The sequence below is a fragment of the Drosophila elegans genome, unplaced genomic scaffold (genome assembly GCF_018152505.1).
Source record: "Drosophila elegans isolate 14027-0461.03 unplaced genomic scaffold, ASM1815250v1 contig_468, whole genome shotgun sequence".
In the NCBI taxonomy this organism is placed as follows: Eukaryota; Metazoa; Arthropoda; class Insecta; order Diptera; family Drosophilidae; genus Drosophila; species Drosophila elegans.
This window is the reverse complement of record NW_024545855.1, coordinates 3,074,252-3,102,162: the sequence shown is the minus strand read 5'-3', so window position 1 is coordinate 3,102,162 and position 27,911 is coordinate 3,074,252. Positions and strand designations below refer to the sequence as shown.

Here is a 27,911-nt window from a genome sequence, read left to right as displayed (position 1 = left end):
GAAAAATAAATGGGGGGAGGTAACTTCTATTTAGTTATGTGGCTTGTTTCATAGAACACCAGAAACAATAAAAGTTGGAAAGGCAGAGAGCGGTAGAAATGCTGAAAAGCTACAAAATCCTGTTTATTTTTTCGACTATATTGTGCACTATACTCAAGCTCTATGTACGTTAAAAAACTAAAATTAAAAGAAATCCATAAAATGAATAAATATTTATAAAAATGTTTTTTTTTCAATATACTTAAATTCCATATATGTATGTATGTCCTAACAACTTATAACTTAATGTTATGAAATACATAAAATAAATAAATATTTTTTTAATTGTTTTTAAGAAAATTCTATACATGTTTGTTTGTATAGTTGTTTTAGTATAGTTTTATAGTTTTCGTTATTCTCTGAAATTTAAAACCTATTGGTTTGATATAGTATACTTTTACTATTTTTACAAATTCTTTAAAAGTTTTGAAAGGTAGTCGATTTCTAAACATTGTAAGATACGTTTTAGTACCAACATACATTTCCAAATCTTCTTGTACAGGGTATGAAAAGCCCGTGGGGCAGCAGGTTTTATTTGTCCGCTGACGGCGTCGCCGTCGCCGCCTACTACACATTTCCATTTTCCCTTGCTCCACGGCTTTTTTTTAACTTCTTTCAATTTTGCCAATATTTCTACAGTTTTTATTTACCTACCTGCTGGGGTGTGTGCTCCTCTTTTGCTGGCGTCGTATTGCATGTGTGTCGTCGTTGTCGTTTGGCGCCATTGTGTCCTTGTGCCATCATTCTCCACCCCCTTCAGCCGCCCCTTTTTCGACCCGCCCCATATTCCTACCCCTCCGTGTACTGTTTCAATTTAGCGCATGTCGTCATAGCAGCCATTGATGCATAAATAATGGAGATGTGTGGGTGGCATCGGCATCGCAGGGAGTGTAGCAAGCAGCGTTTTGTTGGACTAGCTTTAACTGTCAGCCAGTCGGCCAGACGCTGGCTATTATTTTTTTTTCTCTGTGCGCCTCCATGTTGCTGGTCGATGGTTTCCCAAAAAGAACTCTCTAGATCAGTTTCTCTTTAACTGCATTTTTTAGGGGGATATTCCAGCTTTTGTTTGCCCTTGTCCGTTGAGCCATTCGGAATTGTCGCTTTATTTGCCAGCTAAAACAATGCTTATCAATTCCCCTGCGCTGTGTAAAAGGTTCAAATAGGATTCGATGAAGTTTAGGCAGATCAATTTAAAATATCTCTTATTTAAAGTAATTGATAAGTCAGATTTTCGTATTAATTTGCTACTTATCGAAATGATAAATTGATTATTGAATTGTCTACAATGTCTTGAAATATTAAGATATGAATTTTGTTTTATAAATAAAGGTTAAACTATTACTTTAATATAAATTCAGCTGTTCTTCAAAAATGTTCGCATTAAGTTGAAGCCATTCCGAAACACCTAGTTGATAATTGCCACATATGCCTAGACTGAAATTCGACGCCTTCAATTCGAACTCCCATTGAATTTAGGCAATTTCGCCACCTGCCCAGCCATCTATGCGTGATATGTCTATGCTAACAATCAACGTTTGCGAACTTATGCCAAGAATTGAGCCACTCATCCAGACTTTCGTTTGGCCTTCTGTACTCTCTGCACTCTTCACTCTGCCAAACGGATAAAGGTCAAAACCATGGAAGGAGCATGGAAAATCGAAGACAATCGAGGAAAACAGAAGCTGCTGCTGCTGCTGCTGCTCAAAAACTCAATTAAAATGCCTACGTATGTGTGCGTTTGTGTCTATTAGCCTGACCCGAAAAACCAAACCAGCCAATTAAATTTTGCAGTACAATTTTCGCATGACCTCTCTACACACCCAAAAAATATGTTCAAGAATCTGTCTATTAGTAAAATTAAATTATGAATCGATGAAGAGAGGTTATAACGCTCAACTGCACTAAAGAATCGCTTTTAGAATATTCACAAATATGTGTACTATGTTCAAGTTTGGTTTGGAATTTGGACAGACACTCAACCAAAAACCAAACAAAATCTGTTAAGGCAGCCCAGTGAAGGGATAAAAGACGACAATGCGCTTGCGGCCACATTGCATTTACAGCAGATGCAAATGTCTGCGATTGAGATTCTCCTTCTGGTAAAACAGTTCCAATTTGAATGTGGATAATGTATTAGACCACATACATTGTTACATTAAACTAACAAGATCAAGCACAATTCCCGATTATATACGATTTTGTAACAACAAAAAATAGTTAGTATATAGAAACAAATATGGAATTTACCTACACCCAAAAAAACTTAAGGGCGGACAAATTTTCAATTATAGGTAAGGGGGCAATGGCTTCAAGATTAGGAATACTTATAAACTGAAGTAAAGGTCTTAAAAGAAGAAATTATTGCTCAGGATTTTAATTAATTCTCATAAGTAAATTCTGATAACTGTTTTATGTCTGTTTAATTTTAAGCTCATTTTTCTGAGTGTATAAAAGCGATATCTGACGTTGAAGTAGTATGACTGTGGCAACGTACATAATAATAATGCAGGTTTTAATATGATAAAATTTAAAACCGTCTATCTTAAATTCCAAAATGAATTTCAATGAAATTGAATTTATGTGCCTGATTAATTCCAACTTGCAACCGATATTGATACTACTACCTGCAGCTGATTTATCGGCATCATAAAGTGTCTGGCTTTAATCCTGCTGCAGCTACGTGCCTCTCATTTAATCCAGTCCAGCATGCGAGATTTACCCTCAATCATAAACAATCACGAAGTGTAGAAACTTTTTGCAAAATATCCTTCGAAAATACACTCGACCCTCTTCGTTTTTATCTACAGTTTCCATTGGATTTGTCTTGCGCCAGCAGTGTGTGCATTGCATCCTTAAGTCGAAAGGGATTCTATGTAGTCTTGCAATTTTGCCATTGGCACTTAATAAACGTAAACAAGTAAAATTCTTAAATGGCAATAAATGTTTGCGGGAAGGAGTGGTAGTGGATCGGAGTGGAGTGTGGAATATTGTATTACAGATGTGCAAATATAGAGCCAATTAATTATTATGAAATCCGGTTTTGCTGCAGACCGAGTTTTCAGACAATTTCAAGTGGCATTTGAAAATCGCTTAAGCAACAAGAAGACTACGGAATATTCATTCTCTGGTAAATATTTTGCATGCATATGCGTTTGCGTGTGTTTCAGTTTGAGTTTAAGTTTGAGTTAAATCCCTGAATGCAAGTTTGCATCTCCCGAGAGGCAAGTGTTATGTTTGCTGTGCTGCTTAAGCAGCACTTCGGTCCCAGATGTGCTTTACTTTTATTAAAGAATACACATTTACAGTAAATAATTGCCATTGCCCGGGATCTGTTGTTGCCAGCTGCAAATTTATTTCTCCCTGTCTCGACATTTACTTACTGGTTGTGACTACTTTGTGAATTCAATAAATTGCTTTCAATTTTCTTTCTTCGGATTAGCAGTCGAGCAGTTTTGTGGCTTTGCATTGCTGATTGCCATGAATTAGAAACTGTCAAAGGGCAAACTCTAAATGTAAAACGCAAAACTAAACCAAGAGTCAGCAAAAATGTCACATTAATTTCAAACTAAAGAGAATGCACGAGTCACATATAGCTATTCTCGCTATACAATAGTAACCAGACAACAATGTGCTCAATTAAATACACAAAACCGAATCGAAAAAAGATTTCAGCCAGACTTGGCAAACAAAACTTTTTTGGCTGTGATGGATGCGATGCAACAAGAGCGAAAACCCAATGACAATTTTCTCTTCCTTCTTCTGGGCGCCATTCGACAAATCTGTCTACACTTCAGTCTCTTCTGAGTTTCAGTTTCAGACTTTCGGGGTTATGGCTAAAAAAAGGGGGCAAAACTCTTAATTAAATTGAATTGTTTGCCATGTGTTTTTGCCAGTCCAGACGCTCAAACAATGGCCCAACACAGTGAGGATAACCGAACTTGGGCGCAACAGGAGGACTGGTTTTTGTGAAAGAAGAAAAATCCTGCAGCCACAGCAACAATTTTCCCTAGCCTGCCACGGTAAATTATGAAGCCATTTTCACTTTCGGTCTAGTCAAGTGTGTAGCGAATTTAGTTTATGAGATTTTATAATGATCGAAATTTTAGCTGACTTGCAGAATAGGAATGTACTTTATTTGTGTGTACTACTTGCTACTGAGCACAAGCAAAAAATAAAATCTTTCTTCAAAGTTTATAAACACAACCTAATTTAATAATTTTAAACAATTTTCTTATTAATTGAGAAATTGTAAAGATTTTGTTTGTGTTAGCTCATAGTTCTGGACATTTTGAACCAAGTAATTGATGATTGATTAGCTTCACATTTTACAAGAAATTTACATGTTTATTGGGTTTAAATGGTCTTAATACTTAAGCTACAAGACTGGTCAGTTTACAAAAGGTTTATGGCCTTTGTTACCACAAGTTTCTCTAAGGTAACTTCACTAACCCTGAACATAAAGCTCTGTTTATTAACACGTTGCTGTGGAAATGCTTTGTTTGATTTGTGGGTATTGCTTATTGATACCCAAGGGTATTTGTCTTCGACACAATTCGATCAAATGGATACATGGTTTGAGATTTGCATGGTTTCTGTTTGACTTCTGGTTTGAGCTTTGAAACTAGGTCGATTTCCAATTTATGCAAGGGTTTTTTATTTTGGTTAAATTGACATTGATTCGGTGATCCTGCTTTTCGATTTAAATATTTCTTTTCTGGTCATCCATATCATCTAGAATTTAAAACAACTGCGATGTTCCTTAAGGGAAATCTAGAAAACCACAATTGGCAGAAACAACGACTTAAACAAGAGTGAAACGGAATGCGAGGAACGCTGGAAAACTTTATTGCTGGCATGCAATTACAGCTCAGAGCAAAGCAGTCAACTCGAAGAGGAATTTCCATTTTTGATGCTACCGATGTCAGGTCTTATCCACTTCAGCATCCTGCAGCATCCATCCTGAACTTCCTTTCCATCACCCAGCTTTATATCCTGTTCTGTGTTGCCTGTGAGAATTTCCCTTTGTTTTGTCGTCGTGCGGTCGCATAAATTAGCGCAACTTTAATCTGATTTTAATTGGGGGTGGTGGCTGCGTTGTCTGCTAAAACAAAAAAAAAAATAAAAAGGGAGTAAAGGAGACGGAAGACCAAAGAGGTTTAGCTGCTAAATTCTTGTTCTTTCTATGGGCTTAGAACTCTTCTCATTGCTGTTTTTGCTGTGAAATATTAATGAAAGGCGAGCCGGATGAGAGCTTCAAGCGGGAGAAAAGGACTAGGACAGTTTAGAAGACTACCTCTTCCACTTTTAGCTTATCTTTTACCCTCTTACCCAGCGGAAGTTGTAGATACTTCACCCCCACTTTGCCCTTTGATATTTATATTTATTTGTACAAGTTTTGAAAAGCGTAATTTGCTCTTTTAATTTCATTTCACGTTCTATTTGCTTGGCTGCTGATTCATGGGCAGCGGGGTCAAAGGGCTGCGATAACGAGTTTTATTCGTATAATGGGTGTTTTGTGTTAGACCTTATTTTACTAGATTTACTAGGTGTCAGAAATTAGACATGAATTGGTTTGTTTGTTTTTTTAAATGTGCAAGCACGGGCGTTTATGGCGTTTATCATTTGCGAGTTTTTATTTTGTATTTTTAAGTCACAAAAAATATATATATATATCATATTGAAATATTAAAAATGTTTAATTACAAAAACGGAATGCGCTTAGTTTGTTCAAGCTGGTGGTCCATTTAATTTTAATTTTGAGAGCATTTGTGCAAATATTTCACTTAACTCTGCTAGCAGACTCTAAAAAGTCCAGTTTTGCAAATGTATGCGTAATGAAAAGGACATGACAATGAATTAACACCCAACAGATGGCCAAGGCAAATGGCAAACGAATCGAAACGGAAGGGAATGGGATGGCTGGATGGGTGGCGGAATGGAATGGAAGGGGAATCGGAAGTGTGAATGGGGAACAGAAGCAGAACGAAACGGAAGCTATCATCATCATGGCTTTACCATGACCAGTTGTTGGCTAAAACTCTGGACTTTGTATGTCTGTGTCGCTGGACGATTACACTTGGAGAAGAAAGGTGATTCGTACTAAACAATTTTGTTTTGCTAATCATCTACACTAAAAATGTTTCGTTTATTCTTTATGATGCTGAATATTTTTCTCATCGCTAATCCAAATGAATTTTGTTTCTGTCTGTTTCCTAGACTCTATTCTTTTATAAATTGTGTAAGCGCACCCCTGATCTAAAACTAGGAATGTGGTTTAAAAAGCGTTTGATTCTGATTCAGAATTTCACTAATTAATACTTTTTTTCCAAGTGTATCAGCATTTGAGTCCTGGTATGCAAGGACTTTTCCTGGCGCATTTAAGGGGCGAATTTTTGTCGAAATAAAACCATAAGATGCTTGAAATGCCAAGCGAAAAATAGTTTTGACTGCTGGCTGTTCCACACGTTGGTGGCAAAAGTGGGCGGCTGCTGGGTAGGGGGCGTGGCCAGCGGCTGTTGCTGTCTGCAGCTTCAGCAAAAGCCTGCTTTCTCCCCCTTTCCCTCTTTATCTATATGTGCCCCCCTTTCTAACTCTAACCACCATCTCTTTCTAGTCAAACAGAAAACCATGGCATGTGCAATTTTCATAGTAGTAATGACAGCGAATTTGTATTGGTGGGCATGTGTGCGTTATCAAAGCGCAAACAATGTCCTGCAAAGTAGCAGGATATGCCTGCCTGCCTTCCATGCATGTGCATGTGTGTGTGCGAGTGTGTATCTATGTGTTTATGCCAGTTATTCAGCGTAAATTCTGCAGCTTTTGTATGCGCACCGTCGTGCGGAAGTGTTGATAAACCCACGTTACACCCCGAGAACTCCCGCCTTTTCTCATCATCCAAAAAAAGGGAACTTCATTTGCTGTTGCATACTTTCAAGGGTATGCAAAATTTTGCCACCGCCTTTTCATGCCGAAATCTTTTAAGGGGACAGTTTATTTTGGTAATTGCCTTAGGGTTATTTACATTTAATGCTTATTAGAATGTATAGAAATTATCTGAAGGACCTGACTTATAATACTTATCAACAAAAGGCAGATAAATTACTGTGTGTAATATTTTTGATATAAACTATGCCATTTATATTCTTTAAGTAAAATAAAAGCAAAACTCAGTTTTGTCCTTGAAGCTTAAATTTTCAAACCGATCGTCAAATTGCAGATGAATTACTGTAAAAAAAAATATATTTTTAAAAAATATGCAAGACTTTAACTTGTCAGTTGCTTAATTTGTATGTTGCTCTTGACACAGTTATACTCATAACTATTTAATGGGGCTCTGTTAGTTTAACCACCCACCTACCGAATTCCACAATGCACATTGCCAGTTTCCAGTGTTATGATGCAAAACTTTTTTCCTCTCCCTGCATATTTTTCAATTTTCCGCTTTTGCCCCCGCTCCCGCCTCTTCTGTATGACAAAAGTTTTCCTCTGTTTTTCACGCTGCTGTCCGACGAACGCTTCAAGGACAAGTTGTTGCCGAAGCCAGAGTGAAAATTTATAAAATAAAAAACACACTTTTCCTTCGGCCGGATGATATATGGATAGGGCACTTGAACGCAGGCCTCTCTCCTGGTGACCTCTTCCGATTCACCCCCTTATCTTTTTTTGCATTGTTGGGGCGTTGGCAGTGTTTCTGTTTTATATACCTTTGCCAGACTGAGAGTGGGCATGGAAAAAGGCAATATATACGCAATACAATTTATTCTCTGTTTTATTTTCCCAGGCAGTAGTTTTCAGTTGATTTTTACACTATTTTTCTTGTAGCAAAACTTTAACCCCATCGGTTTTGCGTAAACAATACTTCAAGGTTCTTGGAAATTGAGGTTTGGGGCTGAATTGGGTGGTGGGTCTACGTGCTGTTGGAAATGTCAGGGGTCAAGAGTTGTCAGCTTGGATGATAAGTTGAAAATGCATTGACACTGCGAGAGAACAATATATTGAATGTTTTGGTATAAAGGGGATATATTTATAAGATAAAAGAATGACAGGGCTGACATTGTGTTTTCGTTTTGGCTTATTGAAATTGGCAAGCATAGAGCACAGGTTAAAATATTGAATTGAATATTAAATTTTCATTTTGAATAAGTTAAACTAGTGTGGTATATTTATTTTGTAAAATGTTGTCGTTTTGTCACAGTTATTCGGCTACTTTAGTATCATTTCAGGATCTTCTGTGTTTGTCGGTGTTTCGCCTGAGTGCATTTCAATTTTAGAGATTGCAACTGCTTCTATGTGCGGCACTCATTTAAAGTGCCTTGCCCTCTGGCCGCACACACAATTCTCCATCATAACTGTCAAAAACCGACATAAACTCATTCCACCACACACTTATATACAGTAGAGCGACACAATTTCAAAACATAAACAGAAAAGTTGTAATCACAACTGTCCGGACCGAGCGAAACCAAGCCCAAATATGATAGACCATGAGGGATATCCTACTATATGAATCTTAATAGGGGTGGAGAAAATAGGAAATGGGGACTTGGATACGAGGGTTCTGAAAGCGATAATCATAATCAGCAAACTGTTGTTGCAACTGTCACTGCATCATACACGCACTCACATTTTATTTGTATTTTTCCGGCCAAGCAGACGTTGCTCCAGCATCCTCTCGTCATCATCATCAGGCTATATATATGGGTATGCCGCAGTTCTCCATATGTTTTGAGGTTTCTAGTGATGAAACCACAGCGGCGACACTCATTTGTTTTAATTGTTATCATCAAAATGTCAACTTTAATGCTTCCTCTAAAGAATGCAGATGTCTCGTTAACCAGACAGATTGCATCTCGAAAGAATATTGCATTTAATAAAATGAAGATTGGGGAAATTCTCAAACTTCATTTTAAAAGCGAAATTGAAAAGATTTAGATATGATATAAGTACTGTATAATAAGTTTTGGTTTTTTATTGTTTTGTTAAATAATTAAACTTAATTTTAAATGCGGAATGCAAAGATTTTAATAAGTTTGTGTATTTAACTTAAAATTAAATAAAAAACAAAAATAAGTTACCTATATTAAATATGATAAAATGTCTTTTTATTCATTCTTATAAACATTACTAGTCCCATTTCAAACATATCCCTTGTTGACTAATCTAGAATGACATTGCGTGCAGTTGTGTGCACAAAGCTTATAAGTGTGGCACAGAATGTGTAATTTGCACTTAATTGTCACAAATAAGCGAAAGGAATTTGTAATTTTTATTTTTACAATGCACAATCCTCAATGGAATTGACCCTCCTCCTTTCTCCAGTTTTCACCATTTTCCCCTTTGGGGTGTGATTAGCTTAGTTTCCATTACAAGGAGAGGCTTGGCCCAATTTTCTCTGGCATTTAATTAGCATTTTGTAATACATTTGTCGTAATGCCCCCGAGTATTTCATTTTCCACCACCCCCCACTCCACTCATCTCCTCATGTTCTCGTTGGGGAGAACTTTTCATTTTAATTAAATTGCTTGATTGTCCAGCGGTTTGTCGGATGATTACATGGATTGCATCTGTTTGGTGGAAAAGTCGGCAGCGAGGCGTTCGACTTTAATGCAAATTAAGTCAGTCTGAGTAATAGTTGTATATTTCCCAACACGCTTAACCAATGAAAAAATGTGATCTCATTCGAATGCACTTTAAATAAATTGAACTAAAGTTTAAAGTTATTGCAAACAGAGACACAGTTGAGAAGATTATTTTATTTTTAAATTTGAATGGGTTTGGTTGATTCCAAATAAGAATTTTTTTGGATATATAATGAGATAAGTGTTTAAGATATCTTAACTGCAGTTCATTATTAAAATCCCTTCTTAATTTTATCGATAATTTTTTTTATTGTTTTAGTTGCCTTATTTGCCTTTTTTAGTTTACCCCTTTTTATCTTCAACATCACCTTGATTTTTGTGAAAAAATTGTTGAGAATTGGGCGTGGCATGACAATACGTTTTTGTGCCATACGGTTCGTTTTAGTGGGTGTTGACTGCTTGCCTTTTCACCTTTTTCTCCCTGCACTGCCAATGTGTTTATCGCCAGCACTTAACCCATTTAAGCACGGTCCTGCGGGTTTTTCCGGTCCCTAGACCGCACCCAGCAAATGGAGAAAAGTGCTAAAGCTCGCCACATAGATTCTCCAGGGAATTGATGAACATGCGAGCGGAATATATATATATATATGGTGCGTTTGCTTATATCTAACAAATGACTGTACCATTGAGTGGATGATGACTGGGCCAAACTTCACCCTCTTGCTGCTGTCGCTTGTGCAACCATATTTAATTGCCACAAATTAATTAAATTAATGAATTGTTTGGAGAGAGAAGATTTCTTTTCTAGTCATTTGTCTTAAAATTAGCCAAGCCATAAAAGTATTTTTTTTTTTTGTCCATGACACATGATTTTCTTTGTAGTTCTCTGCTAATGATGTCTGCTATATCTGTTTATTTTTACCACTTCCTTCCAAATTATTTTGCGAAGCTGAATGGGAAAATTAATTTTTCCTTGTAAGCGATTATTATGAGGCATATTCCAAAAGGAAATATAAAACTTTTATTAAGCTAATAAAGTTGATGTTGATTTCACTGTTAAATTGGGTCTGGGTTGGCCAGATATAAACATTTTACTCCCACTTTTCTGTGCTGTGGTGCCATTTTTATGTTGCTTTCAGTAAAACCAAAAAGGAAATGGAAAATTTTCTTTTATTCTTTGTATTTGTGTTCAGATAAAGTTGTCATTTCGGGCAGACGGATCGGATATTGTAGAATATTGGTCATTCTGACGGCTCTGTATTGTCCATTATTTCGAGAAAATCAATTACTTCAATGGCAAATAAAAGTTTTTTCAAAAAAAAACATCGTAAAAGTGTGTTTATTGTTGAGGGGATTTAAGTTAGGGCAATTTGTAAAAAAAAATGAGTAGCGACCAGTAAGAGATGCTAACTGACTACGTTTTTCTGTATTTTTTAAGTCAAAAACAAAATGTATTTTAAATGTAATAGCGAAAAATATATACAGTCCCTTTTTTTATGTAAATAAGACAAATGTTAAATAAAATAAATGTTAAACCTTGTCCTCATTTTTGAAACGTTATTTAGACTGTACTTCCACATTTTTTTCTACCATATTTTCTCAATGACCTTTGTCAACGATTTATTCGTGGACATATAACAGAGTCATTGATCATTACGCAGGCTCAACGCGAACGACTTTAATAGCAAATATATTTTTATATTATGACATCAGGCCGAGACCCACGCCCCATAAATCTCTCGGAGATGTGGGAGCAAAACGGGAGTTAAATCTGCCCCACTTGTTGCCGCGCCCCCCCCTTTCACTCCTTTTCAATGCCATCTGTTGGGGGTAATAAACATGGCGCCTCATCTTCACTCCCCCGCATTCTATACAAACAAACCCCAAAAAAAGCATAGAAAGACATTTGCCATCGTCTCGACTAAACAATAAATGTCATATGGTTGGCACATCAACACTTTATGTGCTTCGCTGGCCGCCAAAAATGTCCTGCAAACATCCTTGCTCTTATTTTTGTCAGCCCCTCTATTTACTGCTGCTATGCCACAAACAACAAATGAAAATCTTTACACGCGTTTAATTTCGTTGCTCTCCAAAGTATGCAGAAAATGTTTTTACATTACACTTTCACCCATTCTATTTGCTCCTCGCCTTTTTATATCCCAAATGAAATAAAAATTAAAATATGACCAGCAGAAAATTAAGAATGTGAAATAAAGCTGGAAAGGGCAGACACCAATAAACAAAGACTTTGGCTTTTATCATACGCCACACCCACGTATAATTCCCAGTGCATATTTTATAAAAGGGTATTTAGATTTTAGTGTAACAGTTGCACTTACAATTTTAAAAACAATAGCTGTTAATGAAGGATACATAGTTTTATAAACTTTACATTCAAATAAAGTTATAGATTAGTTACGGTTTTAAGAATATTAGTTGTCGATTTTTATTATTTTTAGCGTTATATTTAAATTTTACATTTTCAAATTAATACGATTCTAAAAATGGTTTTTAGTTTTTCATTTATTAATTTTATAACAAATATGTATTAAGTAGAATAACTGGTTTTCTTATTCCCTTATATATTTCCTTGGATGACAAAGAAGGGTCACCCTGACTATTCCCTTCCTGCATTGCTCTTCTAGTTTATGACTTCAATTTGGCAAAATGAGTCGTTAATTTTGACTTCTCGTGGGCATACCCCAACTTTGTCCAAAAGCAGAGTTAGTTTCCTTCGTGGGCCCGCTTTTATTGTAATTTTGTGGTCTTTAATTGAATTTTATTAGCATTTGTACTTATTATTTGCTCAGCTCGAATCCCCTTTTTGCCTCTCAAATGTCCATTTAATTGTATTCTTTATTTGCATTCGGCTTCGGGTAGGAAAATGGAGCCGGGGATGGTAGATCGGTTTCTGGCTGCTGTTTGTGGGGTAGTTTCTCCACTTCCATTTATTTTACTTTCTCCCTTGTTTCGTTTCTATTACGGCTTGTGTGTGCATCTAATGAGAGTTTGTTTTAGTCGGAAAACCCGCAGAACGCGAATCAAAGAAGCCTCTGCAAGGAGTCTTTGTATAAAAGTATCTGTTACACAGATATAATTAACTTGGCTAGTCTATTTTATGATGGTAAAACATTATTACACTACTTTAAACTTGCTTAAATTATACACCCTTACATTGTATTTTATTAAAAATCCTTTTATTTTCTTTTATTACAGGTAAGGGCTTAAAAAACGCTTGATGATACTTAAGATTAATCAATTAAAATGGGTAAGACATAAATAGTTTTAAATTAAAATCAATTAACTGTGATTAAAAAAATATTTATTATATATTGTCGTTTAATACCAAATCAATTTCAATAGTAACAAGAAAGCATTTTTGGACTTATTATAAATAAATAACATATTTAATTACAAAAACTACAGAAGAGAAACTTTAAACCCTTTAAACAGTTGCAATTTTAAATTATGGTCGATACCTTTTGGTGCAAATGTGGTTTTTGCGTTTCTTTCTCGTAACTAACTTGACATATCGAACTTTAGTTCGACCTCTGGATCTAATGGGCCTTGATTTTGGCTTCTTTGAGGAATTGGTATACGAATTGGCGGTGGGTCTCGACCAACTGTTGTTTATTGTGGCGCTGGTGGAAGAAGGCTGCCAGGATTGGGAAAACATATCATTCGAGTTGCCATAGGGATCATAGTTTCCCCCATAACTAGACACTGGATTATTAGCATCATCGAGAAAGTCTTCCATTGTTGGTATGGATGATGAAATGCTATTATCCTGGCCGCTAAAAGCCACAGCACTATCATAGCCCTGCGCATGGTCCTGATCCATTTCCTCCGATCCTGTAGCATAATAACCACCATATTTATTGGGCGTACTCATTACCATCACTTCTTCGTAATCCTCGTGCTGCTGTGGCTGTTCATCCTGGTAGTCTTCAAAGTTCTCCGACAGATCTTCATCTTGATAATAGTACGGTTTACTCTTAAAGTAATTCGAATATTCCTTGTTTGAATTCCTAATTTTTGAACTGGATTTCTTCCGCTTTCGACGACCACCGAATCTTGAGAGATATTCCCTTTGCAGAGCCTCTAGAAAATCATTGTTTAGTAAAGAATTACTCTCCAATCGATTATCCTCCACAGAATTATCTTCCTCTTCAGGTTTTTCAGGTGTGAAAATTTGTTGCAACAATTGTTGTTGCTGCTTAGAGGTTTTTAAAATCTGAGGTCTCATCGTCGTTGTGGTGGTTGTTGCGCTTAAAGCCAACTCCTGATTGTAATTATCGAATAAAGCTGGTCCATAGTTGGGCGCCATATTGCTGGGCGTAGGCATGAGAGTGGGTGTGGCTGCCGTGCCCATCAGTTGCATTAGATTGGGAGCCATTGGTCCGGTACTCCCAACTGCCGTTGTATAACCCAAAAGTTGAACGTGAGGTTTTCCCGCAAATTTCGGATGTATCGTTGCGATCGTTGTGGGTGGCGGTACGGGAACCGGGTGTGTTTGCCGCGGCAACTTGTAGACGTTGTGGAAATGCGTATGCTGACGCACCACCTCCGGCATGTGGAGTCGGATATGGACACTAAAAGGAATGACAAGGTTCATTAAGACCTTATATATCACTTTCAGAACTTTTTGAAAAATATGTTTTGACTTGCGCTGAAATACACAACGTTTGGTGGAAAAATAAGCTTAAGGATAGGAAAAATTGTGTAGAATCAGAAACTCAACATTGACGGTTTATTTCAAAGACATGGTTAAATTTCTTTGTGCATTGCTGTTTTTCTTTTTAGCAAAAACGAATAAAAAAATTTTTATTTATTAATTTTTTCGTATGTTGGGACATAAATTTGTATGGAACTCTTCTAAAGCGGGAAAGTACATAAAATTAGATTTTATTTCTGTGTCGGTTGACATAACATTACCAAAAATATATTAAAAAAAAAAAAAAAAAATGCTCCAATAAATTCTTACCGTTCTCCGCTGCTTCCGCCCGGAACGGCCTGACAGCCTGCGAAATTCGATACCAGCAGCAGGCTCCATGTGCCCCAAATGGCGATCCTGAGAAAGTTGGATGAGGAGTGCTGATTCAGGATATCCAGATCCATGGCTCCATAACTTATGAGTGCGCTGGCTGTCGACCGACTTGTGACGCATCTCTCTGGTCAGACGCCCACTTTTATTGCCTTGCAGCCGGAGCAGATTCAATTTCATCGGCTGAGATGGGTGAGATGCTCACTGAACGGAAAAGATGCGTGGATGTGCATTTGGATGGGTTGGGTGGGTTGAGTGCTGAGGAGGGAACTGCATCTCAACCTCACGTTTCCAATTGCGATTTTCATTTGCAGCTTCCAAGTTGTGTTGCTATCTCTCTTGCTGCCTCGCTTTGATATTCGATAGGTTTGAAAGTCGTGCGACAGAAATAGCAGCTGCAATACCAAATCATTGTATATGCGGATTTCCAGGGAAAGCCCCACAAAGTCAAGTTTGGTCGGAAAAGCGGCGCATGCGTAACGTTTTCAATTTCATTTGTTTGTTTTTGTTTGCGCACTTTGCTCGTTGAATATATGTTGAACTCCCTGTCTCTTTCTATTTATCCCGCTTGCTTGCTTCATGTCTCTTTCTGCCTGATTCAGTCGGTCTCTTTCTTTGCTGGCTATTTATGAAGCCGGAAAAGTGCTTAAATATAGGAGCATTCTGAATGAAGATCCTGCAAAGCTAAGAAGTCATTTATATATAGAAAATATCAATTTAAAAATGAGAAATTTTTTAAGGAGAAGTAAATTTTAAATGTAAATGATATTTCTCAGTAAAAGCTCTGCCCTACATATATCCCATATCTTTTCCACATAACCAGTAATCACCTTAAGTTTGAAGTATATTGCAAAATTTTTAAGAGTTCAGTTTTTGCAATCTCCAAAGATAGTTGTCCGCCACTTTAACGACTTTTGCTAGAAGGCCTTGAATTGAATCTTAAGCAACCCACGCTCCTATTTTATGTGCTCTTTATCACTTATTTGGGTTTTGTTTTCTGTGACTTGGGGGAAAGTCTTACTTAACCTTGGTTAAGTGCCAAAAGTACTTGGTAAGCTAAACGCAGCTAAACAGAAAATGCAGCCAAGTAACTTCCAAGCCACTAACTGCAGATGAAAAGTAGTGGAAATTCGGGCTGGTGGAAAATGAAGTGTCCTTTCTGTTTGGCTGCTGGTTTACTCCCACACCCAAACATCCAATGTATTTTGGCAGCCACAACGAGGAGTCAATGAAAGTGTTTTCGTTCAAGGATAACCACAAACTTTTCGCAGCGAAATGGTCTTAAGCTGCTTAGCTGAATTTAACATTTAAGATCGAAAGCCAAGCCAAAGTGAAAGATTCTCGCTAGGTATTCAAAGTCTAGCCACATTCTGCTCAAAGTTTATTGCTCCGCATTTGATTGGTTAAGTAAAGTTGGGGAAAAAAACCTGGTTAAAAAAGAAGAGGTAGAAAAATAATAAGCGTTCAATGGCTTTTTGCACTTACATCATCCATAATAGTTGGCGGCATTCGGGTAATCATCTCTCGCAATGATGATGATAATGACGATAATTCGTGAAAAAGGCAGCCACAAGTAAAGGAAAAATAACTACAAGCATCCGTCAGCAATAAGAACTTAACACCCGACAACAAAAATAACAATCACCCACCGTTAAACCCAATCAGCTTAGAACATGAACAAAAATTTGATGTGAAAAATAAGTGGTGGATAAAATAGAAATCTATTTCGTTATGAACAATATTGGATGCCCTAAAAAGAGAACAATATATATTTTTAATCAAAAAAGCAACACGTTTTAGATTTTTAAGAATATTAGTAGTGGTTGAAATGGAATATTTTCTTATGGATAACATTTATTTATTTTATTAAAAATGTAATAATTTAGTTTTTTAAAAAAGCTATAAATTTATAGTGATTTATAAAACTAAATTTTACGTAATAGAGACGATTTTATACATTTAAACGATAATAATATAACTAATTTAATTAAAAAAGCGAATATATTTATAACGATTAAATTATTAAAAGATTAAGTCTTATTTACATACTTAAAAGATAAAATATTTAATATTTATTAATAGTAAACAGACAAGTAAGTAGAAAAATTGTGAGAAGAGTAGCGTAAAGACTAACAAGTTATGATTATTATTTTAAAGAGAGCAATAAATAGGAATTTGGGCAAATCATAGGAAATTGGAGGCGTTGTAAGAGTCTGACAAAGTGGGCGGTGAAGTTCCATTATTTCTGGCCAAGAAGAAGCAACCATTTTGGGATGCGGGAATGATTTTCAGCTTCTTCTCTCATTTCTATAGTTGCAAATATTGAGGAGGAAAATGTGTGTGTGTTGCGACTTTTGTCTGACCTTTTTTAAGTGGTTTTCGGACTTAGCCAAAGTTTTCCGGCATTCGCGTTGGTGTGTTGTATTTTTTCCACAAAGCCATTAACACGTATGTGTGGCCATAGTCATATTGTTGTAAATGCTACCAGCAACATCACGAAGTGCTACTCTTGACCTTAGCGTATCTTTTTGCGCCGAGGAAGCCGAAGCCAGATTTACTAGTAGCTTGGCAACATGCTGCCAATGGGGTATGAAAAATGAAAAGATGTAGATCAAGCCAACTGGTTTTCATTGCTAAGGCTTCCAGTTTTCTTTTACTATTTTGTGTTGCTTGAAAATTTGCCAACATAAAACTAAATTTTGAAAAAATTTATATTTCCAAAGTGTGTTGAAAGGATCAGAAAATTTAGAAGTTTAAATCTTTTGTTTTTAAAAGAGTGCACTAAGAATAAAAGCAACAATTACATTAAGATTTTTTTTTTTATTTTTTCCTTTAACAAGGAATTGTACTTTAATCAGGGCATTTTTATGAAATGCAGAAATGTTTGACGAAGACAATAATTGTTTAAAAACAAGAATATATCAACAATTTCAAACTTAAATTTATATACAGAATTATAAAAAAACATGGATCGAATTTGAACTTAGTTCTTTATTATATAAAAACTGATATCTTTCTGAATAAATTAAGTTTAACAATGCAATTGCTATTTTCCGTGCCTTTTCAATATTGAGCTTGGCAACATGTTGCAAACCTGACCTTGGTTTGTGTGTGTGTTTTAGGTATGCTAATAGCAATGTTGCTTTTGTTTTCGATGCCCATATACCATTGGTGTGTGTCTCGGCTCAAAGCCTGGGTCAATGTCTTGCTTTTGACCATTGCTTGTTACCGCTTTCTGTCTCTTTCTCTACTGTTACGCACTTTGCGTTTAAGTTTAATTGTTGTTTATGCGAGCATTATTTGCATTACTATTATTTCCAAGTGCCATTATCAGTGGGTCTCAGTTTTCCACTTGGGTCAATGTCCATCGTGATCCACCGCCTTTACTTTGCTTTATTGCCTGTTTTTCTACTTTTTTTTTTATAATTCCCTTTTCCGCTTACCTTTTCATTCACATTTAATAGTAATTTGTGTCGATTGGCGTTGACCATTCTTAAGAATCATAAAATTATGATGTCACGTTTGAGGTGCTAAGTCTTTTCACCTCATGTATTATATCCGGCAGTTTTTTTTTTTACTGGCAGGTTTTACTAATTCTATAATTTCTATCCACAATTTTCAATTCGTCATGAATTAAATATCTACTAAATAAACTGTTGAATATTGAAAAAAATCAACTATATCAGGCAATATAGTTAATTAAATTAAACGTTTTTCTTGATAACATTAAACATTTCATTAAGTTTTAAACTTAGAAAAAATTAACTGATGTATTAATATTTTGCTTTAGGTGCAAGAAAGGTGGACCGAAATTGGAAAAATATTTATACCATTCAAGACAAAGAAATCATTACTAAAGCTTATCAAATTAAATAATTGTAAACATATGAATATAAGAACTTGACAATAAATCGAAAATCAAATCTTTTATACTAAAATCAACGACCATTTCACATAGAAAATCTTTTAATTGATGATCAATGATGTCAATTTATATTTATTATTAAACCAAAACGTACCTCAATGTACATTCAATTGTGCAATGTCTTTCTAACTGTGGCTATTACACCAAGCAATTTGCCATCCATCTCATTTGCCGCAAAGTTCCGAAAACAATTTGCATAGTTTTCCAAGTGAACTGGAAAAACTTGCTACAGCAAGAACAAGAAGCTGAAAATGGAAATGGGTATAAAAAAGAGAGAGACGTGGAACGTGAAAAAGAAAAATGGAACAAAAACTTTTACCACAGCCATTTGAATAATTACAATCGATGGCAATAAATTGAAGCGATTCGCTGGGATTTCTTTGATGATACACTACTAACTGAATAAAGTGGCAAGACCATTAAGTGTAGTTAAATTTAGAAGGGTACTTAAAGTATGTAAAAGGGAACTACAAGACATTGTTACAATTTATTTTTAAAGATCTACATAGAGTACGTTTTGTTGAATTACAAAAACAACATAGTTAGTTTTAAATAGTTAAATTGTAAAGTTTTTATTGGACTATCAACTTTAAGTATTTTGTATTCGTTTGCTGCATCGTGAGGGTTTTTATTCTCAGTTTTTCCATCGTGCAGCTTCAATATCTCAAAAGTTCTGTAAACTGGCCTAGAACAACGATGCAAACACACACTTGAATGGCCAAAAGATACCGCCGCGAAATGCTGTGCACCCCCTCCTTCTTCTGTCTCGACTTTTAACTGGTTGGGAACTCCAAACCCCACTCTCTGTCCCGGCCTGAACATCTGGGCCTTCTGGCTGTGGCTTCCTGGTTGTAGAGTTTACTTCTTTTTTCGGCTCCGCCGAGATTTGCAATGGCACAAAACATGCAAAGACATTATCTCCATGTGTCTGTCTGCAGCTTTTTCCACTGCCCTGTTCTTTTGCTGATGCTGCCGCTGCAATTTTTGTCCAAGCTGTAAATGTCAGTAAAAAAGAGAAAGAAGTAAGAAGATATGTTTTTCCAGTGCCAGCTCACGGAATTTCTTCTCTTTTCTTGGCCTGTTTTTGGGTCATTGGCCAATGGTTTTTATTGGCAACTTTCTAAGCTAACTTTCCATGGTCTAAAAAGGGTCTAGAATGTGCAACAAGTGAACACTTAAGTTGTACGATAATTAGCATAATAATTAGCTAGATTCGATTCGATTTGATTTGATTTGCTTTTTTTTTGACGTGATACAGAAGTTCATTGAACGAATTGGCTTCCTCTACACTTCTCCTTTGTGTGTTTCTATAATGATTGCCCGCGAGTTGATTCGATTTTATCCGGGATGGTTCGTGCCGTTAATGTGTTTTTGATTAATTAAATTAATCAACTGCTCGATCTACGATATATGAGAATCAATAAGGAATGAAAGACAACGCATAAATAAGTTTATAAACAACACTGATGAGGGTCCTCCTCAGGGGTCCACTTGCTAAACTGTTGACACCAACAATATAAGCTATCTTTTCTATTTTAACCAAGAGTGAATCAAGTTTGATGGGTTTCTTGGCTGGATTACGTAAGCGGTAACATAAGTTATAGTCATAAGAAAACGCTGTGATAAAAATCATCAATAGTAGTTGAGGGGCAGAGTATTAAGGTTTATATGATACAAATTTTTAATAGAGTGTCTAAAGTCATTAATGCAAGGTCTTTGCTTGTAATTATTTTTATAACTGAAATTAATTAGAGAAGTTTGACGGTTGAATGGTGTTTGTTTTCTTAACGTTCTCATTAGAAAATGATAGAATTTCAGGAAGCCATCCTATACGCAATATTGTATAAGAGTACAGTAAATCCACCTACTTTATTATGGTTAAATATATTTAAATATGTAACAATAGAATTTTACCAATTAGGATTCTCCATGTAACAAATCCAATTCCTTGAATTTTTTGAGTCTCCCCTACAAGCTGAGAAAATTGTACGCTTTTTCAACATTAATTAGAAATGTTTACTAATCTAAACTGAAACTATCATGGACCAACATTCACACAGAAGTGTATGCAGGAAAGAGCAGAACGAAAACGAAAAAGAAAACTAAGGTCAACACCAAAGCCGAAAACCGACACTGAAATTGGACTGACTCCTGAACTGAAACTGCCGCAGTGACTTCCAAACTGTCTGCTTCTATTTTCGTCTGCCACACACCCGCACAACCACGCACACATTGACACATCCAAACCGACACACAGTGGATAACAATTTGTAAAAACAACACTCGAGTTGAACTTTAAGTAAACATGAAGCGAAAACTACATAAATGAGTTTGCTAAAAACTCGGCACGAAAAAGTTGTCCCCTATCTTTCTCGTAGAAAAAAAAATCGAATTCCAGAAGCTAAAAATAAAAGGTCTATTAGAACAGGGTATTTAAATACCCTTTCTAATTTGACAAATATTTTTTTAAAACCTAGGAATTACCATTATATTAATTTTTAAAAAATTATATATATATTGTATTGTTTTTGTAAAATTATTACTTTAATATGTATTATCTTTTAAAATTTGCTGACTAAATTATTTAATTTTTTTCTATTCTATTACCTTATGAAAGATTTTTTTTGTTATTAAAAAAAATTCATTCGATTAATATATTTATAAATTCCAAAAACTTTCAAACGAATTTAATTTTTTATGTTTTATTTCTAGATATTCAAAATACAATTGTGAGTTCCCTTGCGGTTGTATTAAATTTCAAAAACATAAAAATTAATGAACTGAGCATATAAATATTTTAAATACCAAATTAGGTTCTCTTTCAGTCGCATTAAATTGAAAAGTATCTGAACTAAGTATCTCAAAATGTTTAAAACTTTTGTTAAAAATTTAAAAAAAAAAATAGACTTTATGCTAGCATTTAGAAAGTAAAAATGTTAAATTTATTTTTAAAGTGTATTGAAAATAGACTGTAATAATGTAGCCGACGGAGCGATAAAGTTTGTCTCGGTGTGAATGACACGGCGATGGTTGAATGCTCAGGCTAGTAGAGTGTATGTGTGTGGGGATTTTTTGTTGTGTCTGTTTGGGTGTTCCTTTTCCACCGTATCCACATTATTCTCACACTTTTCAGAGTGGACACAGCTAAAGAACCGCGATGGTATCAAAAAAAAAAGGTGGGGGGGATAGATTGTGCTTTTATGCTGTGACACTTTTGTAGACTCACTCCGACCTCAGTGCCGGCGCCCCCGCCCCGCCTCTTCCTTTTTTATTTTTATTTTTTTTTTTTTTTGCCACAGCACCTCTAACCACACTCATGATATCAAAAAACTTTGCCGACATGTAGAAGAAGAAGCAGAACAAGCCAAAGCTGGAGATGAAAAAAATAAGAAGCAGAGGAGCCAATGATAGCACTGATGTGTGAAAGGGGAGCGGGCTGTTGGGTTTGGGGGCGTGGCGGCGGGGTCGGACGGATGGATATATAGAGATAGAGTTGACAACTCTGGTTTGTTTGCCTTGCCGCCTCGAGGCGATTCCAATTAATGTCTGAAACATTTTCACGCCGCCACTTGGATTGATGCGCACACTAATTATTGATATTTAACTTTTTACGACTAAAAGTGAAGGCGAAATGAGCAAGTTAAATTTAAGAGTTAAATCCATTTTTTCATATACATAAGTGTAAACTTTGTCCTATTTTCCTAACATTTTTATTTGAATTTTTTCTCAATTTTTGAAAAATAAAACTTATTTGGTGTTACGAGTATAGTTATAAATAAGTTAGTTTTTTATTTCACATTTTTTTTTGTTTCCTTAAATAATATTAATATTTGTAACCAATAATAACAGGTAAATTCATAATTAAATTTACAATCGTTTTTCTTACGAAAATTTTGTTACCAACTAGATTCAGATAATGTCTTTTGATGTTATGAGCACACTTATGAATAAGTGTTATATATATTTTTAATTCATATTTGAATTATTTCTTGAATTAAAACTTTTTTTATTTTTCTTCAATAAAAAATGGTAAATTTATATTATGTCTTTTGATTGATTACGCAAATGCTTTCAAAAGTTCACTTCCTTAACTTTACATTTAAAGTTCCTATATTAATATATATATTAAAATGTTTATCACCATTCAGCAACAAAAACTTTATGGTTCATATTAATACTTTTTAGTCTTTGAAACTTTCGATTGTTTGAATGTGTATTGCTCCTCTGTGTCCCCTGAATCTTCTCCAAACCAACTGATTTCAAGCATCATTAGGGAGGAGGGAAAAATTCGCAGAGTTTCGCTCATTATGATATCGCTGGGAAGTCATCTAATGTGACTTTTTCCCCCACGTTGGGGCGAAACGAACTGGAAAATCTGCAATGACGAGGCGACGACGGCTACAGCGACGGCGACAATTTGATTTCAGCGTAGCGACGACAGCTTTTCACGACCTTAATGGGTTAACATTAGGCGACTTGTCGGCGCAGATTTGCATGCAAATTGTTAACTCATTTTGCACGTGTCTGCGCCCCATTGCGAGTGTTTGTCTTGGATTTAATCATGTCGCTGTCTATTAGGGTAACGCGGGAATGTTGACTGGAACTTGGTGCTAAATAAAGGCAATCAGCTAGCCATTGAAATGAGCCGAAAAAATGGAACTAAGATAAAGTGAAACGTTGTTATAGATATCATTAATATTTATTTAAAAAATAATTAAAGCTTTTAGTTTTGATGTATATTCCGCTGCATGTTTTAAAATGCAACCCTCGCCAATAGAGTTTTATGCCACCCCCAATATGGGAACTGTAAATCGAGTGTAATGCTTTTTTTTTTTCCTTGTTTTTCGATTTTTACTCATTTTCCCAAATCATTTCAGAATCAATTATAAGACTATTAAGGACCAACCACCTCGCACCAATGCAATCCAGTCAGTCACACGCACCAGGCGGCCTTCTTCATCGCTTCTCCTCCCTTTTTCCACCCAAAACCCCACATCCTACCCCCTCCCACCCAGCTGGACTGCTGGCCATTAAGCTTGTCATCAAACGTTACAAATTAATTACATTCGCAGCGAGAGAGCTTCCACCTCCTCTTTTCAGTTCAGTTCAGTTCAGTTCCTATTCCGTTCCTTGTGTTTGCTCCATTAAAACTAAAAAATGCAATTACATATAACGCCTGCGGGGCCACAGCAACCGTAAAAGCAATAGCAAAAGCATCAGAAAAACCAGCGAGAGCAGGAGCAGTAGCAGTTTACAGGGCCAAGGAGCAGTCGAAGGATACCGGCGATGAGTTGATGAAACAACGTTAGCCAAGCGCTCATGGCCATGTCGTCCCTGCCTTCCTCATGATGATTCTATGCGTCTGCTTTGCACAGAGAAAAGTGTTATCCTAATTCAAAAGTACATCAATATATTATAATTGACAATATTTCTCTATTCTTTACAATATACCGCCAATCAAAAGTATAACAATATATTAATAATATCAATATGTCTCTGTACTTTACTAAATGCCATTTAAATCATGTAAATTAGTTATCGTTTAAGTAATATTAATAATATTAATATATCAATATTCATTACTATATGCGATTTAAATCAGTAGATTTTTGAAATCGCCTAAAAAGGTGTCTGAAAGTATGCTACAACATAATTTAAACCAGAAAGTCGGAATATTTCGACTGTTTTATTTTTCACTGCATACTTTTAGACACCTTTATGGGTAATTTTTAGTTATTTCTGCTGCTTCCCCAATAATTACATTTAAATCTAGAAAAGTTTCAAAGATTTTTGCTACCTGTATGCGCTTAATTTCCAACTTGTTATTGGCCTTGAAGCCACTGAGTTGTTTCTGCACATTTTTAATTGCATTTGTCAGTTACTCGTTAGTAGTCGAGTAAAAATATTAATACGTTTTGTGGCCAGGAAATGGAGACTTTATCAACTCTGTCAAAAAGCATTCACCATAAAAGTAAACCCAATGAAAAGCGCATAAATATCTTCATAAAAGCAAGTAATAAATTTGCAATTTCATAAACCAAAACATTAATTTTGCGCATAAAAATGTGCAATGACTTTGTATTCAAAAATGCGATAAATGTGAATTAGTAAAACCAGTGCCGTATACCATAGTTTAAACCGTTTATTTCTGGTAGTTCCGCAGTATTTTTCCCTCGGGTTGAGATTTACTGTTGCTAAAAATTTTACAAAACGACTGACGGATGAAAATCAAAGAGAATGCGCATTTTTCTGCGGTTCTGCAGGGGGTTGCCTCAAATTGAATGAAAATAACTGACGTTATCTGGGGCGTTAGTTCTAGTTGCAGAGTTTCCAACTTGCCGGTTGGTTTGGTTGCAGCCTTCGTTCGTTTTTCCCACAGATAAGAAGCGAGTGACATCCTTAAAGGCGACGATGACGACACTTTTCCCGTCTCCTGTTGCTTAGTCCACCTCCACTTTTCCCTGCGTTCGTGTCTCTGTGTTTCTAGGAGTTTATTATCATTACTCTGCCATATGGCGAAAATATCATGTTCTGGGGTAGATGATAGTACTGGCTGACGTCAGCTAGAGAGGCGCTACCATCGTCGTCGTCATTATCAGAGTTTTCATCATCATCATCATTGTCCTCGTCGCCATGGTTGTTGCTCGTTGCTCTGTTTACACTGTTCCCCACTTTTAGCCCCTTAACTTTTCTGTGTCTGGCTCTCGTCATCATCATCATCATCATCAGTGATATCTGCATAATTCGTCGGGGCTGTCGGGGGTTAAGAGACATGGAGTATTTTGAGGTTAACTGCCAGCTTGCGTTTTCCACGTTTTAAAACAGTAAACGATCCTTATGTAAAACTAATTAAAACTTACTGCGAATTCCATATTTAAATACTTTTTCAGCAAACTAGAACTTCTAAATTTGCTTTGAATTGGGTTGCAAAAATTAAATTGTTTTATGAACTTAAAAAAAAATAAAAATTCTTGTAAATAGGAAATGTAGTAAAGCTTTTAAGCTATCATGAATTATCCAGTTACAAAAATTGTTTAAGCTTAATTTTTGAGGAATACCATTTATTTAAAAAATAAATATTTAACTTTTTCAATCCATTAAAAATGTTGAATGTTAAAAATGGGAATATTTGTATCCTTCATTCAAAAGTTTACTGTAAGTGTGTGCGAGAAGGAGGTACGCAGAACCAGGGACAGGGTTGTCATGTTGTGCACATTTTCTAAAACGTTTTTGTGTAAATGTGGCGCAAATTTCGCCTCCCATCTACCCCTAAAACATTATACCACCCGCACACTCAAGTCTAGCGCGTGTGTTTTCATAATGCGCCATAAAGTATGCAATGTTATTTTGCGCTTGATGAATTTTTCCACGTTGCGCAGTTTTGCAATAACCACGGCACATCCTTACACCCTTTTTCCAACCCTCTTAGTTGTTGTGCGGGTAATAGTGTAAAGTGGCTTTCATGCAAAAGTGAATTAATGTGTATATAAGGCCCAGTAACTGGAATTTCCAAAGTACGAGCGAGTTCGGGCATAAAAAAGCCGATCAAAAGAGCAATCAGAATGATGAAGAATGCTGGTGTGAACAATCAAAGCCTTAATATTTGTTATCATTTTAACTGATAAAGTATTTGGGTTTCAAGATTTTAACCAGTTAACTATTCTATTCCGTCAAATTTAAATTGGACTTGAATTGTCTCCATTATAATTTAACTTAAGGTTCCAACACATTTCAATAAATAAATAATTTCCCACACAAACCATCAATTTGGATGCTCCTTTTGCCCTAATTCATTATTCACTTCCATTTACCACCAACACTCACTCATTATTCATTCGCTTGCGTTCTATTCCTTACCAGTTATTTTCCACCTATTCCTAATAATCCGAATGCCACAAACTTCCGAGAATAAGCACTCGTTTCTTGCTGCGAGCTCTAATTAATTTCCACTCCTGGTGTTGTATACCCCTTTGTCACCTCGTCTTAACCCACATATACCAGGTATATATCAACCGTGTATTTTTCTCTTCCTTACCCCAACTATCTGATTTTTTTTCGCTGGTTTTGGTTGCCTTAAGCTTTTAGCATACATATTAGATAGAGTTTACACGTAAACGTACTTCATTATTATCCAGACGAGTGTGTCGCATGCTCAAACATGACCGAAAAAACCACCAGAGAAAACTTCACACCCCTCACTATCTCTTAGCCATTTTCACAGCTTTTTCCCCCTTTTTTTGTTGGTAGAGAGAAAAAAAATAAATACATTAAAATGCCAGCGGGTAAAATGAAGATACAAACAAACGCATTAATACGTGACGCTGGAGCATTATTAGAAAATGTGTCCCGATGCTGGTTACTTCAGCTTGTTCTCTTTCGGACCCACCGCAGCATCCTTTCGCAGGACGAAGCTATCGAAGGGCAGAGATAGGGAGAAGGATTGCTGAAAAAGGAGTGTACGTGCGTCTATGCTGTCGAGTCCCTGGCAATATATTTTAGAATTATTCCCCTTTTTTTTTTGTTGCCACCAACTATGCGCGGTTTATTCTTCAATTGGAGATGGTGTCGTGATAAACTTAAAGAAATAATTTCTTAGAGTTTTTAAAAACTAAATTTGATAGTGTTGATATTTTCAAAAATATATTTTAAAACCTTTCACTTAAGCTGCTTGTGTTTAGCAATGCGTTAACATTTTTGAAGATTCATTTTTTAAAATGTCTGCGATAATAGATTTTCAAAATAGCTAATGCTGAAACATGGACTTATATTTTTAAAAACTAATTAAAGATACTGTGCTGCGTGACTCACGCCGTCAAGGCTCGAACGATTCCACTCTTGAAACGCTTTGCCATCTATCTCCTTTGCTCCTTATCATGTCTGCTGAACGCGTACTTTTAATATGAATTTAGTCCTTTAAGTCCCGCCTGTCTGTTCGCCTAGCAAATGGCGGTAAGGGCAGTCTCCGGTTCTCCTTGTCGCCTAAGCGATGTCTTTGTTGCACTTGCGTTTTCGATGGGTTTTTCTTTTCTCGGCAGCAATTTTACTTTTTGGGCTGGCCGCACGTTTGTTCAATATGTCAATATTACATGCAGAGTGGAGATCCCACGTCTGCCCTCAACCTCTGGGTCCCAGTTTCTGTCTGAGTGGTATTGCTTAAACACTGAAACAACAGATTTTATAAAATCTAAAATTCCTTAGTCTCTGCAATAGAATGCAAAGAATTTTATTTTGTTTAGAATATAAATACTTAAATAAACTTTAATCAATTTAGTTTATTCTAAATTAAGATCTGATTATTTTTGTTTTTTGAATTCGTGATATA

At 35.9% G+C, this 27,911-nt stretch overlaps 2 protein-coding genes across 2 annotated transcripts in view; one reads left to right on the top strand and one right to left on the bottom strand.

Moving 5' to 3' along the window:
• The window catches only part of LOC108142892 (maternal protein pumilio), a 183,684-nt gene that overhangs the window by 52,128 nt on the left and 103,645 nt on the right, over positions 1–27,911 (top strand).
• On the bottom strand, positions 12,850–16,488 carry LOC108142894. Its single transcript, XM_041709019.1, has 2 exons — positions 14,605–16,488; positions 12,850–14,212 (listed from the first exon to the last, which is right to left on the bottom strand). The coding sequence occupies exons 1-2, from the start codon at positions 14,736–14,738 to the stop codon at positions 13,087–13,089; spliced, it is 1,260 nt and encodes a 419-aa protein (XP_041564953.1). The 5' UTR covers positions 14,739–16,488; the 3' UTR covers positions 12,850–13,086.